General features: G+C 41.7%; 1 protein-coding gene across 1 annotated transcript in view; it reads right to left on the bottom strand.

Moving 5' to 3' along the window:
• WNT2 (Wnt family member 2) overlaps positions 1-15,987 on the bottom strand; it is a 48,184-nt gene extending 32,197 nt beyond the window's left edge. Inside the window, exons 1-3 of the mRNA XM_050785109.1 lie at positions 15,604-15,987; positions 13,252-13,478; positions 7,762-8,039 (exon numbers count right to left, since the gene is read on the bottom strand). Coding sequence (XP_050641066.1) covers positions 7,762-8,039; positions 13,252-13,478; positions 15,604-15,686 — 588 coding nt within the window. The 5' untranslated portion in view covers positions 15,687-15,987. The remainder of the gene's footprint in view (positions 1-7,761; positions 8,040-13,251; positions 13,479-15,603) is intronic.
• Positions 15,988-21,289: the final 5,302 nt, after the last annotated feature.

Genomic DNA, 21,289 nt, shown 5'->3' with positions numbered 1-21,289 from the left:
ATTATCCCATTTTATAGATAAGGATGTTGAAACACCCAGGAGTAGAGGAGCTTGCCCTAGATCTCACAGGCAGTAAGTGAGATAACCCAGGCAGGCAGGATATAAGCCAAGTCTGTCTGACACCAAAGTCGACATCACTCTGCTGGTGTTTTTCATATTAGGGTTTGCCAATCTCTGGGGCTCATGTTCCTTGGATTCGTTGAGTTCTATAAGCTTTTACACTTAGTGTTTGCGTATCTAATTATAGTCTAAAAGGAATTATATTGCCAGTTATAAAGACAAACTTCTCCTAAGGAAGTTTTGGTTTCTTAAGTCAGTTCTGAAGACTGAGTCCAAGCAGCCCTTACAGTGTCTTTGTAAAACTTCTTTGTAGAACATGAGAATTTTTTTCTTGTAGGTACCTGCATTTTGCAACGTTTATGAACCCTGTGTCATGTCATGCTGATTTTCTTCCTATCAGAAAGAAGGCAGTCCATTTTATGCTGTGTGAAATATTTGCCAGCTTAACAACTTGTCTTAGAAATCCTAGTTAGAATTTATTTTAGGTCTCCATATACTGTGTCTTCACTAAATTATTTAGTTAAACTTGAGCATTTGAAGAAGTGTTAGTACTTCACTTTTTAGTTGGGTATATTCTACAAAGTCAGTAATATATTTCTGGATCTATATCAGTTTTCCTGAGGGAAACTCTCATTAAAAACATATCATTTAATTTTCAGATGCTGGCTTGAAGCCAAGTACATTTATTAACAATTAAATCCTTTTGACAGGTCCACGTCTCTAAGATAGAAGTTGCTGAAAATTGGGCCAACTCATACCTTTTAAACATACACACTCTGGAACTAAGAAAAAAAAATATTTATTAAAAAACTGTGCAGTTGATTTGCTTATGCAAACATTTATTAACTTAATAAGACATTGTGATTTCTTGAGCACTGTCATTCTTTAAAAGCAGTGACTGTGGGTGGGCTTAGCTAGAAAATATAAGGTGTGGAATTTACATTTGTGGAATTCAAGAACATTACCACTGACTAACCATATATCTAATAATTCTTATTGACTAATGAGGCAAGTCTAAAAAACATTTTCCACTAATAATAGTACTTTACATGGAGTTGTAACAATTTTGTTAAGAGTTATTCCCTGTCTTGGGACTTGACTTCTGGTTAGTTTTTGATTCATATGATAAATAATGATCTCTAATATCAAGCACATATTATTTTGGGGTCCAACAAGACAGAGGTGAGGCTGGCAGAACTGATCTAACTTTTAAAAATGCTTTTCATTTCATGAACTAAGGAGACCAGTAAGTAAACAAATACCTACTAGGTGAAATTTATACCCCATAAAGATGCTCAAGATTGTTGAAGGGAGAGTCAGGATGAGTAGGAGGTTAAAGCAACGTGGCTCTGCAGTTCAGTATGGCTTTGGCATTTTCTTTCCTATTGATATTCCCTACTGTCTAAGAGTGGGATTTCTTTGTCATCATGCCCCAGTTCTCTTAGGTCACACCCATTATTCATTTATTATTATTTATTTTAAATGGCATCAAGGGATCAATTTTTTAAAGTCTCGGCCAAACACAGTGGCTCATGCCTGTAATCCTAGCACTTTGGGAGGCTACGGCAGGAGAATCACTTGGGCCCAGGAGTTTCAGACCACCCTGGGCAACATAGTAAGACCCTGTCTCTACAAAACATTAAAAAAAAAAAAAAAGAAAAGAAAAAGAAAAATTAGTCGAGCACAGTAACATATGCCTGTGGTCTGAGCTGCTTGGGAGGCTGAGGTGGGAGGATCACTTGAGCCTTGTGCAGTGAGTCATGATTGCACCACTGCACACTCCAGCCTGGGTGACAGGTCTCAAAAAAAAAAAAAACAAAAAAAACATCTTTTTAAAAGTCTTTATTAGAATTTGGATTTGCTTGCTTGTAAGGTTTGACTTACATGTAGTACAATATCCATTTCTGTTTACTTTGGAGGCACTTTCTGCAGGTGGAACTTAGAAGTATCTGGTCTGTCCCAGCGCCCAGTAGGCCATGCTCATGCTCAGGGGCAGGTCCTAGTGCTCTGCAGCACTCACCTTGGGTGGTGCTTGTTTGGATGGTGAGTGGAACTAGAAATTTTGGACCCCCTCACCCTCTGTGCTTCTCCATAGAAAATACAGGATGCCAAGTCAAGTTTGAATTTTAGATGATTTCAGTGAGCAAATATATTCAATTTATTTGCTGATTCTGGCCACCCTGCTAAACCTCAGTCTCCTCATATGCAAACTGTGTATAATAATGGTACCTAATCCTGAGGCTTGCTTACCACCTGGTGTATATGCGTATGTATTTTATTTCATATGGCAACCCTGGTTTGGTAACTTGTGCAAGATTTTGCTCAAGTATTAGAGCCAGTTTTCTGATTCCAGGGCCTTATCCTCCATAATGCCTCAGTCAAGAACTCCTAAACTAAGAGCTCCCAATGGGTAGAGTAGCCAATCATGACATTAACTATCATGTTGAAAATGTAAATATCAACACAGTTGCCATATGCTAATTTTTTAATATTAATAAACACCCAGAAGCTTACTATATCAGTACTTATATGTATATTTAAGGCTAAAAATAAAATTCAAAGAAATACAAATTTCTCACAATTTTCCTAGTAAATCTATTTTTTTGATGTGGGATCTCACTATGTTGCCCAAGCTGGTCTCAAATGCCTGAGCTTAAGTGATCCTCTCACCTCAGTCTCCCTAGTAGCTGGGATTACAGGTGCATGCCACCTTGCCCAGTTAATTTTTTAAGTAATGAATTCAAACTTATTACAGAAGGTTTGAACTTTGATAGCTATCACTCTATCAAAGTGGACTCTAGAGAAATTAACAAATGCATGAAAATTAAACTTAAGTATTTAACTTTCTCTCCCACTGTTCAATGCCTTCCTCTTGTCTTCCCGGTGGCATCCAAATGTCTCCGCACAGTATATGAGACTCTCCAGGCCGGGTGCCGTGGCTCAAGGCCTGTAATCCTTTGAGAGGACAACTTGGGCAGATCCCTTGGGCCCAGGAGTTCGAGACCAGCCTGGGCAACATGGCAAAACCTCATCTCTACCGAAAAACAAACAAACAAGCAAAGACACCCAAAATTAGTCAGGCATGGTGGCATGTGCCTGCAGTCCCAGCTACTGAGACTGAGGTGGGAGGATCGCTTGAGCCCAGGAGGTCCAGGCTGCAGTGAGCCGAGATTGCGCCACCGCACGCACTGCAGCCTGGGTAACAAAGTGAGACCCTGTCACACACAAAAAAAATAATAAATAAATAAATAAAGGACTCCAGATCTGGCTGGGACTCAAATTTTCAGCCTCAGTTCCCATTAACTCTCAGTCTTGAACTCCACCCTAGAGTTCTTGTATTCCTCAACTTTATGATACACTTCCTGCTCCAACATCTGTCTTTGTCTTGAAGTCCCTTCATCCTGGAAAGTGCTTTCCCTATCTCAACCATGGGAAATCTTTTATCTCCAGCTCAAACACCCAGTTCTTTTTTTGATACAACCATTATCTCCTCAGCTAACTGGCCATGTGGCTGATGATGTTATTATACCACATAGCATTGCTTGCCTTGCAATTGTATTACACTTGTCTCCTTGACTAAAATTTAGTTTCTTATGGTCAGGGGCTGCTTTGTTTTATTCTTTTCCACACTGATTTAGCACCAAAATGGATGCCTTTCCCAAAGTAATTCCTTAATAAATGATCTGTCGAACCAAAGTTAGTCCCAAAATACAAGAACAGAGCTCTGAATGTTGCAGTGCCGTTTGTTGAAATTTTGTGAATCCTCCAAAAAGGTTAAGGTGGTTTGGGTGTGCTCACAATGACTGGCTGTTCAGTTTTCAGCACTTACAACAACTCTTCCTTGCCATTAAAAACCAATACACATTCATTTTAGAAAATGTGTGAAGACACACACAAAGGAAAAAAATCATCAGTAAACTACCTTCCAAGGGTAGTTTACTGGATTTCCCCCCGTACATATAGAAATATGGTTTGTTTCCTCAGAAATACTCAAGAAAGGCAATATGGAAATGTAGATAAGGGCACATGGGAGAACAGGGGCGGATGTGAACTCCCAGGATCTAGTACTCTGTGATTCTATGACCCTGGTTTAGTCTCTCTATCCCTCTCAGGGCCAGTTTCTCATCTGAAAAGTAGAAATATGAATGCTCTTTTTTATTCCTACAGGGGTTTTGGAAAGATCAAATTATAAAACATTTGACAGTATTTTGTAAATTGAAAAATACTATATGTCTGGTTTTATAAGTATGTTAACTGAATAGAAGATGACTCTATAGATAGATGGAGTGATCAGATTGAATCCTAAATAATAATTCCAGGTGGATGGACTTCTGCCTAGCTCTGTTACCTGACTTACAAATAATCTTAACTTCACAGAAGGGAAAGGAACTTTTATTAAGCATCTATTACATGCCAGGTTCTGTGCTATCTGCCTTACACTTGTCTTCCTGTAGCACCACAAAATGCCCTTTCATACATGAGAAAAACAGATTCAGTGAGCAAAGCCACTGATATTGTAAGATTAGAACCAAGGTGCATCTGATTTGAAGTCCCATGTTCTTTTCTATTTTTCAGTTAGAGGCACCTTTTAGGGAAAGCATTTTCATGGAATTCCTCTTATTCTTGTGGAAATTCTTACTCTTATAGAAACTTTCAGAGTGATGGAAGGGCAGTAAGATTGGAAACATGAGTTATTTTGATACAGATTCCCTTAGGAACGTTTAAAGAAGTTGTGATTATTTCATTATTTCATCTTGGAAGAAACAGTGAACTAACTTTTTTGTTTGTCTGTTTTGTGTTTTTGAGACAGGGTCTCGTGCTGTCACCCAGGCTGGAATGCTGTGGTGCGATCAAGACTCACTGCAGCCTCAACCTCCTTGGCTCACGTGATCCTCCCACCTCAGCCTCTTGAGTAGCTGGGAATAGTAGCTGAATAGCTGTGGTAGTAGCACTACCACACCTGGCTAATTTTTTGTATTTTTGTGTAGAGACAGAGTTTCACCATGTTGCCCAGGCTGGAAGAGTGGACAAATTTAAAAAGTGCTTGTTTACAAGCTCATTAAAGGAAATAAATGGCAGATGTTGACCTTTTGCACGTAATTTACCTAAAAATATCTTAAAATATAATTTGGAAGTTTTTGTAGCATGGCTTCTTTAGACCTAAACAGAGCTGCTGAAGGATGTTATAGAATTTCCTTCTTGATAAAATATTTGTTTTGAACAAGACAGGCTTATCTTTTTGGTACTTATTCATAGTCCTAATTGGAGGTGGAAAACTAGACTCAATCAAGGATGAGCATTCAAGTAAACATGGAAGAAAAAAATCATTATAAATTCTGCTGAAACTGTGATTAAAATAAATGATATAGCACAGAGGATCTAAAATGATATTACAGTACAGAGACACATGAGGGTGCTCTAACCAACTGCTATAATAAATAAATTGTTCAAATATTGGGGAAAAATTAAGGCCCGTGGTGAATGGCAGTGATGAATTCTGACTTTTAACATTAGCTAAACAGAACAATCTCAGAATAGATGGTGTTTTAAAAATAAAATTTATTGCTCTCCCCTACCTCTCCCAGTTTAAAAAGTAGATGTTCATATTGGCCAATTTGGAAAATACTGAAAAGCACAGAGAAGAAGAAACAAAGTGGACTGATGTTACCGTCAGCCCTGGGAGGTGGGGGCTTTCTAGAGCCTAGAGCCAAGCCAGTTGGAGGCTTAGCTCAGGAGGCCTGCCTTCAAACACAAGCCCAGCCTGTTCTCATTTTGATTCCACAGACCTTCTGCTAGTACGAAGGGGGAGTAGAGACTGGGGGTCTAATGACCGCAAGAAGAGAATTAGAGACGCATGTTTATCTCAATACATTTACTCTCATTAAAGTTCATATTCACTGACATCATGCATCTCCTTGAAAAAGTCTGCCCACCCACCATTAATTAAAGCCACATTTTAAAAAGTCAGCGTGTGCACTTTTATTCCAATCAAAAGTAGCCTCCTAAGTTTTGCAGAGCAGGCAGGAGAATATCTGAGGCCTGACAGCTGTTCACCTCTACATGGTGAAGAATCATGTGATTTACATTAAAAGTTGTGTTTATTCAGGGCCTAAAATATAATAGGTATGATCTATTGTCTTGAAGAGTTGAAACATTCAATATCTAATGACCTATTTAGTGAAATTAACATTTATTTTGATAAGTCAATGTTCTTTTGGATACAATATCTGACCATATGCTTTTATCTTTCCAAATAGAGAAATCTACCATATACCCTGTTTGAATGATTAAGCAGCACACTCCTATCAAAGACACCACACTTTATAACTTATACATGCACTATCAATGTTAGGACAAAGGTCAGTGTAAATTTTTTTATCCAAATCATTGCACAAACGGTAATTACCAATAGTTGTAGGATTGCAAAACCATAGTCTATTTTCTTGGCAGTAGTGACTGTAAGTTCATAAATTCATGAAAATTAGGAATGTTGATTTTTAAAGTTCAAGAAAGGTACTATTTGTAAACAGTTCAGGTCACACTCATGTTATACCATGTGCTAAGCAAGAGTTCTTTCCTTCCAACTTCCTTTGAATGAGATTTGTTCTCTCCAGGAGCCTAGTAAAGGGGTTTTCATCCATTCTTTTCTATTATTTTTCCTATTAAAGCCCCCCCCAGGGACCGTTCAATTTTATGCTGATTTTTCTTTATATATTAATATCAAACACATTTTTATGTTGTGGTGATAAAAGACAAATTATGGTTATCTCTTCCTATTGGCAATTAGATTATTCTAGAATAGTTCTGAACAAATTTTTGATTCACCCAGCCAGTTAATGCTTTCCACACAAAAGTATCAAGTACAGCATTACATTCTGTAGTTATTCTGGTCATACCACCATACCAAAAGACATGGGTCATCAATGGGTCGGAACATTGCATTGAAATGGTTTAATCCTAGGGTAAAGCACCCCTGGACTAGGTGTTGAAACCTGACTTTCTAGTCCTTTCTACTAACTTCCTTGTGACCTTGAGTACCTTGAGGGCCTCAGTTTCCTCATTTAACAAATGGTGGTTAGAGGGGGAACACTGACTGGAGCCCAGGAAGTTAATCAGGTCTAGAGGAGAAGGGGACAGAATACCCTTTGGGGATCATGTCTTCCCCTGGTCCACTCACTTATCCAGCACCAGAAACAACAAGGTGGGGCTTTTATGAGTGAGACTTGGGTCAGGTTCCAAAAGAGGGCATCCCTAAATCTCGAAGAAGCCAACGAATCATGCTTGGTGAGTTGTTCTCATGATACATGTAAGAAAAGATGCTCTGGGTCTTTACATCCCTTAGATATAAGCATTCAATGTACCGTTGCTATGTAGGATGAAGCACTATCCTAACCCACAGATCGTATCTTCTGCTTAAATGATTAGTGTCCAGAGGGACCATAAAAGACTTGAATCAACACAATGCCAAACGCAATGGGTGGACTCCTTCAACTAGCTGTAGGAAGGAAGGTGGAGTGTGGGTGGGAATATTTCAACCTAGTTGTTGGTATTCTTCAGAACAAACAGCAAATGGCTAGCGGATAGTAGGAAGTTGTGACTACACAGCATTTTATCAATTCTAGGAAAGTTTAAAATAAGCTCTGCCTAAGTGGTTTATAAAGCCATGCAGCCTACAAAATGAACACCGTTGCATTTCCGTACCTTCCTGCCAGCTCTGTTGTTATGAAGATTCATCAGGGCTCTGGCATCCTTTCCTTTCCTTTCCTTGGCATCCACGAATGCGCGGGCAAATTTGATCCCATAGTCAATGTTATCACTGCAGCCACCCCAATCAAAAATGCCCTTGCTGTCCTTGGCGCTTCCCATCTTCTTTGGATCACAGGAACAGGATTTTACTTCTCCTTGGCTACAGGCCCTGGTGATGGCAAATACAACTCCAGCTGAGGAGATGGCATAAACAAAGGCAGATTCCCGACTACCTGAAACAAAAATGCTTTTCTTAAAAGTGGTCCGGTAGCACTATTTCTGAATAACTTTCATATGATAATTGTTTAATACTTGCTCTGTTTCAGACAACCTTTGCCACTAGACAACAAGGTACTGATATTCTTGAAGGGTTCTTTTCCAGAGCCTGGGCTCTTTCTTTAATATGAATCATCTCTATCTAATAGAAGTTTTTGTCAATTTAGATATCTATATGGCAGCTCTTCTTAAATAAGGAGTATCAAAGAAAAAGATGGCCTTGCCCAGCTCCTGGCTTCACATTAGTCTCAAACACAGGCTTGCCCTGTTTCAACAGAGAGCTCCAGATGTCCTAGAAGAGAGGAGCATAGCATCTCTAGGCCTTTTTCTTTACTTTACAGTCTGAATGCTACAATTCTATCATTCCGCAATATAGTTGGGAACTCATGGCACCACAGCTTTCCTCAAAAAATCCTTCCAAACCTCCAGGACTTCCTGAAGATACTCATATGCATTTAAATTATTGAGAATGAAATACTGAATTCAAAGAAATCTAGGGACCAAGGTGGGAAGAGAATTCTGGCAGTAACCAGCCCCTTGCATTAACACGGGAGAGCTTTGGCTTGGCATTGACTTTCATAAGTAATTGAGAGATTGCTGAAGGCAATATGCAATATCCTTGAGTTACATACTATATGTCTAACTATTAAGGTGAATTTACTTTCTTCTGGAACACCTGCACTAATCACTGGTATTGGGTAAAAGACAGTGAAAAGTTTTTCTTTGGTTTTTCTGGAAGGAAACAAATTTACCGCCTATAATTAGACTTGGGCAAGAACCCTTTGGGGTGCTTTCTTAGAATTGTTCTTTATTAGAGCACAGGCTACTTTCACTTACAGGCTGAAAGGTACATATTTCAGTGCAATAACTACATTAAATTATTTTAATAATCTGTAGTAACTCATAACACGGTGTTGTGGTATAGTGACAGATATAAGGCTCTTTAGGGTCCGTGTGCACCTCATTTTTCAAGTGGAGCTGTATTTCATTGTTATTAGCATGCCCTTTTATTAATGGTTGCTGCAGCAAATATATTAACAATCAAAATAGAAGCTGGACAACCTAATGCCAATGCAAGGCAGAAAACAGAGAACCATTCGGTGATTCAATATGTCAAGAGGAGTGTGACTTTTTGAACCACACAGCTGGGAGAGCAAACCACCTTTTCGCATTGAAGCCCTGCTTGTTTCCGTTTGTCATTCAGTGTTAAAATTTATTATACGTCCCTTGCAATATTTGCTCTGCTAGTCTCATTATTAAAAATCAGGAAAACATATCTACACCATATTAAATGGCACTTACCTCAGCCTTCAGAAAATATTTACCCCCCAAACCTCTAACCATCAAAAAAGGAATCAATCATGCCCTGTAGTTAGGTAAAATCAATTACATGACTATTCGCCATAGGTAGCAGGTAGTCCTCCCCAGAGGAAATATGATGGTTATGAGAGCTATTTTAAAGAGTCCCAGCTTATACTATATAGATCACAGATATTCTAAGTGGAATTGAGATGTTTTGTAAAAGAAGGTGACTAATACATGCTAATGTGACTTAATCTCAGGTAGTGGCTTTCAGATAAATAAAACTTTTATTATATCCATTTTACAGTTTAGGAAAATACCTTTTCCATAGTTACCCCATTTATCTTCTAAAGCTTCATTTGGGATTTAGAAGCCAGTGCCCATGTTTAGAGAGATCACATAGAGGAGGAAATTCCCAAAAGCTGAAGTATGTAGCACTAGTCTTATTTTTTAAGGAGAAAGAAGAGACATTTTATGAGGTGGTCTGTTACGGGAAAGGCATGGAAGATGGGGATGATAGTATATCAGGTAACCAGACAGTACTTTGAAAGCAACAAGAGAAATAAATTGTCTAGGTGCAGAATTCATCCTAGTATAACTTGGAAACAATTACATGTTGACTGAAAGCAAACAAATCACAATCTGCTTCATTTCAGAAATAATTTCCAAAGTAAAAATATGACTTTTCTAAATATTTGTCATTTATTATTCAAACACATTACTAAATAGCTAGATGTTCCTTTATTTAAATTAAAAATTTAGCACATTGACTGGGTTTTTCATTTTACCTCCAGATGGTTTGGTACCATGTAGATATAGCCCTAAGATGTTTTCAGTTAAGTGTTTAGATGAATCACTAAAATGTTATGTGTGAAGTAGTAGCACATTTCAAGAGCTGGCTTTGTAACAAAACAAATTTTGATCTTGGGCCTCTTCTTAGAAAGATTCTTTTTAAAGCTATCACAAAATGAAACAAAATCCAAATCTAAGTGGTGACATCTACATTTCCCAATGTGTTGCTATTGAAGTTTCTCTAATTTTTGTATGGAGATAAATCAAGCAATGTCTGTTAAGTACATAGGCACAGTTTTTATTTGGGGTAGAGGGATTGTTACCTAGGAAGGCAAAACTCTAGAAGCTAGGGTTTCTTGAAGGTTATGGGTTGTTTGACTCTCTTTAAAGTATTTGCTTTATAAAAAAATATTTATAAGGATGAGACCTAATTACCTTTGTGTTTTCTAAGGCTAATTCTAGAATTTTGGAGGTGCATTCTTGCAGGAATATTTTTAGATTTGCTAGTTCTGTCCTTGTTTCTCTGCCTGTGACTGGTAACTGTCTGTTGAATGAGTAAATTACAAATGTTTCTAAAAATTGTTCTGTCTTACTCTGACTCTCTAAAGCCAAACAGGCAAATTTTCTCCATTTCTCTATGACCATGGGACATTTTGGTAATTTTATGTTCTTCTTATAATGGTCTTGCCTGTTGCCTTTCCTATTCATCTATGAGCATATTTAGGTGTCCACAACTCTAAGATGTAACTTTCTCTCTAAGCAACTAATTGTAGAAATCTTTGGATAGCTTCATTGGAATTTCTTGATTATTTCCAAGATGAGCTGCTTTAGGCCAAATTCAGCCCTCCCATAACCAACACAAAATCATCACTGACAGTCATAATAGTTTGCATAAATGTTTGAGAGGGAACCTGGCCTTCTGTGAAGAATGGAAAGAAATTGTGTAGCATGAGTGGTTTAAGTTCTGAGTACTTTGGCAAAGTATCCTGCTTCATTTGAAAAAAAATCTGACGGAAGTATGAGTTAGAATCTCTTATTTACCTGAGGCCTAGACTAAGTTAAACTAGTTCTGTTTCCTCCAGTCCTGTCACCCAGGCTGGAATGCAGCAGCAAGATATTGTCTCAATGCAACCTCCTCCTCCCAGGTTAAGTGATTTTCATGCCTCAGCCTCCCAAGTAGCTGGGATTAAGGGCATGTACCACCACACCCATGGGGTTTTACCATGTTGGTCAGGCTGATCTCGAACTCCTGGCCTCAAGTGATCTGCCTACCTCGGTCTCCCAAAGTGTTGGGATTACAGGAGTGAGCCTGGCTGTTGCCTCTAGTTCTAACCTCCTTCCTCTCAGCAATTCTATAGCTCTGAAGAAACTAATAGTGTCAAGATTAAGTTACAGTATTTTATGAATGAATCCCCAGCTTTGATGGATATATTTTCTTTAGGATCACTGGTCAATATTGCTTCCTTTGATATGTGATCTAAAGGTTTTATTCAAAGTGTAGACACCTTAATACATCCAGAGATGATCATATTATAAATGAGATGCATATCTAATTTGAAATCATTGCAAAGTGGTTGTAAGCACTTTGAAAAAAAATCCTGATACGTTTTAAACACTGAGAGCCATGCATAATCTATCCAAAGATTACTTGTTCTAGATATTTGCAAACTCTCTTTGACAAGGTCCAGTTTCGTTGATTGATTCACTGTGAGATAATCTAGGTGAAGTCTTAAAATTCCATGAAGCTGAAATTTATTATTAACCTTTCAAAAATTTGCGATGTCATATCGAAACTCCAAAAGGAATGCAGAAGAATATAGTTCTTAAACTAGAGAATAAAATTGCAGAATATTGCAGTAAATTAACTTTAGGGATACTCTAAGAATGAGAGTACTACGCCCTTGGGGGATTTTAGAGACATTCAGTTATGCATTTGGCCTCATAAAACCCTAGGGCTGTGATGATTACATGATAGAAACACCCTCTGTTAAGCATTACCAAGTGCACATTCCGGATGATTTTCTTAGGAATTGGGGGGGGGTAGGCAAAAAACAAGTATAAAGTTTCCTATTTTGGGGGTTTGCACATAAACTGCTGTGTTATCAGTCAGATTTTCTAATAGCAAATGGGCTGTGGTAGTTCTTGGAGAATGCTAATAATGCCAGGTTAGCAGATGGGCATTATTTGAAAATAAAATATGATTTTCAATTAATTTTCTTTAATTTTGCATTAGCTAGCAAGCTACTTTCCATATTCAGAACTTTTAAGAAGTTTGCTACGTAATTAGAACATGTTTAAGGTTCCTGTTAAGGAAGAAAAAACCTCTATGGATTCATGTTTCCCACCTCTATCCCCCATAGCTATCCTTATTGCTTAAAATGTAACTGGAAAATAATAAGTACCCACTACAAGTTTATCCACTCATTCATCATAATGAATGGACAGGGCCCGCAATACACAAGGCACCAAGCAAGGTACAGGGAATATAGGTTAGTTTCTGCTCTTAAAGAATTTACAATCTGTTGGGAGGAAAAATGTTGAATTTAGTCACAGAGTGACTCAAGGCTGAGTAGCTGAATGGAAGGTGAAAAGTGGTGAGTAGAGATTTGTCTCTGCTTCTTAATAACACTTACGTGGTGTTTTTGCAATGCTGATCATCTTTTGCTGAGAAAAGATTTGAAGATTCTATCCTGATGATCTGCTCAAATTCTTCTGAAGGAAGCCCCAGAAAGACAAGGAAAAAGTCAAAAGAGACTTGTGGCTCCTTCTCTCGTCTCTTAGAGACGAAATCTGAACCTGGAGGATGTGTCGTATTGAAGGGATGGACAGAGCAAAGAGTGAAAAGACAACAACCTGGGGTTCTACTTCTTCCTTTTAATTCACCTCTTGTAAGCCTCTAGACATGTTCCTTGATTTCTCTAGTCCTCACCTATAAAACAGGGACAATGACGCCCAACAGAACAAACTTCTGACGGAAGAAAATGCAATAGAAGATAAGCAGGGTCTCTGAAGACAGGGTGAGGGAGCTGTGCATGAGTAGAGAGCCATAGGGCTGGGTGAAGGCAGGGGACTTACTTCGGAGTAGGACCCTGCCAAAGAGGCTGTGATCCCTGTCCAGGGTGTTGCAATTCCAGCGGTGCTGGCGGAACTGGTGCTGGCATTCCGCTGTCCACTCGGCCACGCCCTGGCTAATGGCACGCATCACATCTGGATGTCGGTGACACAGCTGCCGCTGGCTGCTCACCAGGCCTGGCACATTATCGCACATCACCCTGGAGGAGCCACCTGTAGCTCTCATGTACCTATAAGGGACAAACCAACACAGAGGTGAGGGCAACGTGAACAGAGAGGCCTGACTCGGTGCTCCTGGGAGACTAAGGAGTTCAAAGCACTTTTCAAATATGAATTCCTTATCCTTCTGGTGGTATTAGAAAGCAAGGGTTTTTACTTTTTAATGTAGTGGAGAAACAGCCAAGGCAGGCAGGCATAGTGAGTGATCTTGCAGAAGTCATCCCCAAAATGCTGTGATGACTTCTGTTGGACATGAAGCTAGGTCCACCAGATGATGCTCTGGGCGGGGGGACAGAGGCAAGGTCGGCATCTGGAGAAATGAATGATGGGTAAGAAGCAATGTGTCTTAGGGAGAATGTGTGGAAGACTTTTCTCAAGAAGGTTCAGATCTCAGTGACACAATGTGTCTGGACTTGGCTTTGAGGGAAGCTGACCTTAGAAGCTCTTCGTTCCCATTTATTTGACAGAATGTCTTAAGAACTGTCTGTATCTGTCTAATCAACACCTGCTGGTATCTGATGTTACACTCTCCTCACAGACAGGCTGTTCTTTCCTTACTGAAGAGCCTTTTAAACATTTCCATTTTGTAGCTCTTTTTGGCTTTTATAAAGATCCTTTGGAAAAAATTCTTTCTATTGTTATTAAGGACACTAAATGTTTGGAAGAATCAAACAGTGTTATAGCTCCATAAAGTACTTTTTGAAAAGAAACTTTAACAAAAAATTACATCATCATCTCTACCCAGATGTTCTCTATTAGTCGTGAAATGTTTAGAAAGGTACCTTTTATATAACCCAAGCTGCCATAGGTGTCTTTTGAAGCGATCAAACAAGGAGAATGTCTTTTTCTTGTATTTTCATTATTTTATATGATCATAAAATCGTTACAGCTGTGACTTCCAAAAAATATATTTAAGTGACAGCTGAGAGACAATGTGACAAAAAGCCCGAGCAATAAATAATGTTTATACACCCATGGAAACAGAAATAGTCATTTTATTGAAAAATGGTCAGTCTGATAAATCAATCTTTGATCCTGTGTCAGCAATGTCAAGGCTAAACGCCTCCCTGTTCAAAGCCGGCTTAGGAAGGAATTGAACCCCTCTTCCCATCAGCGCATTGCCTTGCTCCTTTGAAGAGCTCCAGTGTCTTCCTAAACATTTCCCTGCTCTAGACTGTAATTAAGCTGAGACCCCTTACCAGATTCTTTAAAAATTAGCCCACAATAACGGGTCTCTCTGAATCAATATTTTAATATCTGTTCTGAAACTTTTAGGTGCAAGGAAATTACAGGGCTATCAACTCTATCTCTTTCCAAGACCAGAAAGTCGGCAGATGAAGAACAGTTTCTAGATGGGGAGGCAATCTGCCTTTGGAACTTTTAGCGACCTGTTATGGTTCAACATTCCATCACTATGCAAAAATAAATAAATTGCAGACCAAAGTACAAAGGAAAGCAGCAAAGTTACTCTTTGCGGGGACGGTTGTGAACAGGGTAACATCTTAGAGACAGACCCGGGGTTGTAGCTTTGCATTAAAGCCATAGTCTCTACCTGGAGGCAGCAAAATGTTCTTCCGCCCCACTGGGGTGAACCTGGAATGTGGAAGGACGGGAAATAATACAAAATCACACGCTTTGGGTTCTACAACTCCTGACTGCCTGAATTGGCCCGTCGATTTACCTTGAGGCAGTTTTGGGAGGGGGGTGGGGCGGGGGAGGCGGTTGTAGTTTTCAAGGTGAATTTACACACACACACACACACACACACACACACACACACACACACACACACACACACACGTCTGTGCTAGAGCTGGAGACCGGGCTAGCACGTCTCTCAACAGGATAAGAAATTGGCTGATTTTGCTGTCGCTCAGCTGGATCCAAATAAACCAAACATCGGAACTCTCATTTGGTGGGGGAATGTGGTTTTATGGAGTTGTCAAAGCTGAAATGATCTTCCGGGAAAAGAGAAGGGGCTCACCACGGGGCGATAAGAGGGCAGTAGCCAGGGTTCGGGCCAGAATCCGAGACTGCTGCGGCCGCGGGGAAACGCAGCCAGGAAGGGTCTATGTGGCCAATGAGGTCCCCACTCCGATCTCCAAAATACCCCCGCGGTCGCGCGCGTGTACTTACCACCATGAAGAGTTGACCTCGGGGGTGAGCCAGGTCAAGAGCAGAGGGAGCCAGAGCCAGATTCCACCGAGAGGGGCGTTCATATTAACCCCCTTGCGTCTGCATCAGGTCAGACTCCGTGTGCGGGCGCCATGCGTGCCCAGAGCAGAAGCGCTCAGCTCCGGGAGCGCCTCGTCACGGCAGCCGGCGCCTCGCCGCGCCCCCGCCCCCCGCTCGCGTCTGCGACGAGTGGCGAGACTCGCTGATAAAGTTTCAAACGATGGGCCCGGCGAGCGATAAAGGCCAGCCCGGGCCGCCTCGCCCACAGCCCAATTCCCCAGGCGCGGCGAGCGCCTGCAGCCCGAAAGCTCTGCGCGCCTCCCGCGCGCCCCTGTCCGCTCTGCTCCCCTCCGGGCGCAGCCGAGGGAGGGGGTGCTGCGCCTGGCGGGGGTGGGGAGAAGCGCGGGGTTTTAGACAAGGGTGCATGAAATGATGGCAAGAGATGTCTGGGGATGAGGTGAGGCGGGGAAGGGGGAACACCGCAGCATGGTTACGAGCACACGCGAATACAGGCACCTTTAGGGAAGCTGGGGCAAAGAGCATCCGTGGGCTGTAGGAGCGCGCGGTCCGGATTGCCGAGGCCATCCGCTGGCAAACAAGTCCCTGAGCGTGCAATGTGGGGCAACGAGGAAGGGGGCTGGGGGATAAGGAGATTACTATGCATGGGATACAAGAATCCAGAGATGATTCTCAACTCATTGCTTCGCTTCTCTCCCTGACGCTGGGATGAAGAGCTAGCACTTGTAAATTTGGAGCTGCCGCGTCTATGCAGGGCAAGATTAGGGAGGGGCCAGGCCTCAGCGAAATGACCTGTTGGCTTTGATTCCTTGGTGCTGGGCTTATATACAGAGACCACAGGGAGGGGAACTTGGAGGGTACATGACCCTCGGGACCTAACCCAGCAGTATCTGCCAAAGTACCCAGGAAAGATGCAGTTTTTACGCACATCCAGCTCCTCTCCGGAGCTGCGGAGCGCAAAAGATCACCCAGAGAGGAACCGAGGCAGCCAGGCGTTCGCCCGGGGTGTGCGCCCTTGCACCTCCCGCCGCCCGGGCGCTCAGCCTGTGCGCCTTGTGGAGGTTAAGGGACCCTCGGTCCTGGACCTGGGCCCCCGCCCAGCCAAGAGAGAGGGGCTCGGGCCCGCGGGTGGAGCATTTTGAGCAGTAGCTGGCTTGTAGCAGCGCCGTTTATCACCGGAAAGGAAGGAAGACCAGGAACTCGTGGCGGCCGTGAACTGTTCCATTGCTCTTTTCCTGGGGTGGAGGGACTCACTGCCCGCCCGAGGAGCGTGCTCTGGGGAATAGAGTGTGCGCCTGTGTGTGTGTGTGTGTGGGAGGCGAATTGTTCGCAGGGCGTGGGGGAGGGGGTGCCGCCCAGATCGGAAGGACGGGCTCTCCCTCTCTCCCGCCCACCCTCGGGCCTGGGCTGGCCAGAGCGTCAGCCCTCGCCGGCCACTAGCGCGGTGAGAGGCTGGACGAGGCGAAGCTCAGAGACGCCAAAAACCTGAAAGATGCTGTCATCGCCACCCCCTTCCCCCACGCTGGTCCCTGGCAGGTCCGGCCCCTCCCAGGCTGACCCAGATACATCCCCGTTTGGGTCCGGAAAGGGAGGGGAGGGAAACAAGCACCGCGCCACCCACGACTCGGGAAGAGGAGGGCTCCTCGCCAGGGCCGCTCCGTATCGCTGGGCCGCGACCCAGGGAAGTTCTGCTTGGTCTGCGTCGGTCGGGCGGGCGGGAGGTGCAGGGAGGGTGCATGCGGCGGCAGGCGGCGGGGCGGGGGAGAGTTTCTGCTCGCCGTGTGTGCACGCCGGCCATGGGGAGGGTATGATAGGCACCGGAGAGCAACGCGTCTCTCATGTACCTCCATGCTTCTGCTCACAAACCTCCTTCCCCCATGAAGCAGGGGAATAAACTAAAGCTTACCTCCACCCTTCTTTGTCCCGCAGTTTCTTGAAGTAAATCCAGACACTTGGGAAAGAAAAGGTGGTTGGCTCCGAGGAACCATAAACATTGCCAAAATCCAAAATTTCACTTCTACCGTGAATAAAGTAGGAGTGTGGATGTGTATGTTGGGAAAGGTAGGCAGTTGTATGATTCTCTCATGGAGAATACGATTTGAAACCACCTAAAAACTCCAACTCAAGTTCCACCCATCTCAGCACATCGTGTCCTCACAGCTAAGGGGTGTTAGAAGTACATGGAATGTGACCATCAGCTTACAGGCCTTTCCTCTCCGCCCGGGGAATTAGTGAGTGGCCAGGAGACCTGCCCTTCAGTTGATGGTGAGGCCAATGGAATGACCTAAACCTGAAACAGACCTCCTGGAAAAGGAATGGACCATCCCCAAAAACTAATTAAATCCACCCCAGAGGACCTCATCCTGGGGCAGGAGGAGGAGGAGTGCCACATGTCTCGCAGAGAAGAAATTGATTTTGGTGAAAGGCAAAAGGCTGAAAGTGTTCGAGTGAAGCTAAATCCAGATGTGAAAAAAGGGTCCACCCAAACACCCCTTCCTGACCTGTCTAGAGGCCGTCTGGACTCAATGACTTGTCTCTTCCAGATCTGTGATTCCATTTCCCTCCCATTCTCCACCCCTTTCACTTATGAACCGTTACTTAGCTCCAGCATAACTTCTTGTCGTGCCAAGAAGGCCTTTACTCACTCCTTGTCTGTAGTTATTCTCTCAATGGACCCGTTCACTTTGAAGATAAGGTGTTCACTAGTAGACATAGTTAGGAAATGCTCAAGAAAATTAGGAGGAAAGAAGGTTACAGCAAACCTTACTTATTTTACAATCAAAACTACCATCCTAAAGAAGAGTTAATAAATAATGAAGTAAATTGCATATGACTTCAGCCTCGCTATAGCAGATGATGAGGTAAGGAAAGAAAGGGTCACAGTGTCTTTAGATTTATTAATTTAAACATCTGATTTTTGATTTCTTCAATGAGAAATCTCAGAATTGACTGTAAAATTCATTTACAGTATACAGAACCCAATTCTGTTTCTGGAGCTTAATGTTAGTTTGCTTATAACTTCTGTATAGCACTGTAGCCAAATGAGTCAGTCTATTTTCTTAGTTAGATCCATTGTTTGTCTAATCTCCCAGGGCAGTGTAAGAGAACTCATTTACTACTGAGCCATCTCCACCCTTTAAAAATGGAGAGTTACTTCTCAACCAAATAGTTATTTGTCTTGCAGTCTGAACTGGCTTTTTCTTCAGGCAATAACTCCTAAGATAGCCACTCACTAACCAAAGGATAAGTGATAGTATCAATCATTTAAATCTCAGTGTGCCTTTAAATTAAAGTGTACCAAAATCTTTTGCTTCCAGCCATGAGAGAGTAACAAGTACCTGAGTAGCTCTCCTTCTCAGGTATTGGACAGTAGGCCCCACACGGCTGTGATCCTTGAGAGAAGGGAAACATATTGAGTTTGCTCCACAACTATCCTGTAATTGTCCAGGTTTTTCTGCTGAAGAGAAAAACGTTTTTCTAGAATGTAGGAAGGTAGAACACAGGTAAGGCAGACGTTTCAGTTAAGGGGGGAGAGACTGGAGTTTTGGTTTGTTGAAGCAGCTGAAATTTCTGAAGATAGGTAGTTATGGAAAAGGGACTCCCCCACAAGTCTACATGGAGATTCACCACCAGTCCTTGGCCAACAGCTGAGCTGAATATAGACATGACAAAACTCTGCAAGGCCTAACACAGATTACCTGCTGCATGTAGTGCATTGTTGAGAGACGTTGGAGTTCCATCGCAGCAGGGCAGCGAGACCTCATTGAGCACTTCAGGGATTCAATTGAGATGCTAGAAAGGCCTTGCCTTAAAAGCAACAATCAGGCGAAAAAGCATGTCTTAGAGCAAAATTCAAAATCTTGTTTCTCCATAGCACAAACTGTAACGAAGAATAATATGAAATCAGACAGGACCAGGGAAATTTATAAGAATGAAACAACACCCATTAAAAGAAAACAACATGATACAGACTCCCTACAATGGATAATTAACAACAAAAAATTTAATAGGCTGGACACGATGGTGCACGTCTATAGTCCCAGCCACTTGGGAAGCTGACAAGGGAGGATCACTTGAGCCCAGGAGTTCAAAACCAGCCCAGGGAAACATAGCAAGACTCTGTTTCTAAACAAACCAACCAACAAACCCAACAAACAAATATAGACAAGTGAAAAACACACAAAAGTGACCTATACTGAAGAGAAAGCAGTCAATAGAAACTGATCCTGACATGGCCCAGATATAGGAGGAATTGGCAGGAAAGAATAAGTAACTATTATAAATATGTTCAGGTATTTAAAGGAAAATGAATGAACAAGTGGAAAATGAACAAATAGAGAATCACAGTAGAGAAATGGAAGCCAAAAGAAAGAAATGAAAATTCTAAACCCCATTAGTATAATTATCTAATTTGCAAAATTTGTACTTTCTGAAATGGAATTCCAGAAAGAAAGCAGAAAGAAAATAGGGCAAAAAAAAAAAAAATTTGGAAATAATGCCCCAAATTTGGCCCAGATGATGGGAAGCATAAATTTACCAATCTAAGAAAGGTGGAAAATCCCCCAAAGAATAAATAATCAGCATATCACACTGGCACACACCAAACTATTTAAAACCATAGATGAAAAATTTCTAAAGCAGCCAAAGGAAAAAGATATATTAAATATAGGAGAACAAGAATATGAATTACACCTGGCTTTTAATCAGCAATAATGGAAGTCAGAAGACAATGGAATGACATCTATAACATGCTAAAAGAAAAAAAAATCCACATAGAAATCTATAATCAGTGAAAATACCCTCTGAAAATGAAGTGGAACTCTTTTCTTGCTTCTTCTTCTTCACTTAACCTTAGGAATAAGAACCACATTGCATGAATAAGAGCAAAATGAAAACAGAACAGCCTGAATGAAGTCTAAAGCCAACCCTAGACAGGATCAAGATTTTCCAGTGGTACTTTTTTTGCTATCCAAAAAAAAAACTCCACCCTCCATGTTTTTTTTTTTTTTTTTTTTTTTTTTTAAGACAGAGTCTTGCTCTGTTGTCCAGGCTGGAGTGCAGTGGCATGATCTCAGCTCACTGCAACCTCTGCCTCCCTGGTTCAAGCAATTCTCCCTGCCTCAGCTTCCCGAGTAGCTGGGATGACAGGTGCTCACCACCACACCTGGCTAATTTTTGTAGTTTTTAGTAGAGACATGGTTTTGACATGTTGGCCAGGCTGGTCTTCATCTCCTGACCTCAGGTGATCTGCCCACCTTGGCCTCCCAAAGTGGTGGGATTACAGGCATGAGCCACCACATCTGGCCAACTCCACCCTCCTTAAAGGAACATAGTATCATTCAGGATCTCCACAAATTTTCAGCAAATTAAAAATTATTTTTTAAAACCCCAAACAAAACAAAACCTAGGAAAAAAAACAACAGAAAACAGAAATGGACCCACAGGTAATTTAGAGTTCTGACTTATCTGAGAGGGACTCCAAAATAATTAAAAATGTTAAAAAAAAAAAAAAAAAAAAAAGAACAGACAATTTTAAGAGAGAGTTGGAATCCAGACAGAAGACTTAACTAAAAATCCAGGACTACGGAGAGGAGAACAGAAGCAGTTACTGCAATTAAGAATTAGATAA

This window comes from Macaca thibetana, chromosome 3 (assembly GCF_024542745.1).
Source record: "Macaca thibetana thibetana isolate TM-01 chromosome 3, ASM2454274v1, whole genome shotgun sequence".
Classification (NCBI taxonomy): domain Eukaryota; kingdom Metazoa; phylum Chordata; class Mammalia; order Primates; family Cercopithecidae; genus Macaca; species Macaca thibetana.
Note: the sequence above shows the minus strand (reverse complement) of the source record. Positions and strands in the feature narration are given on the sequence as shown.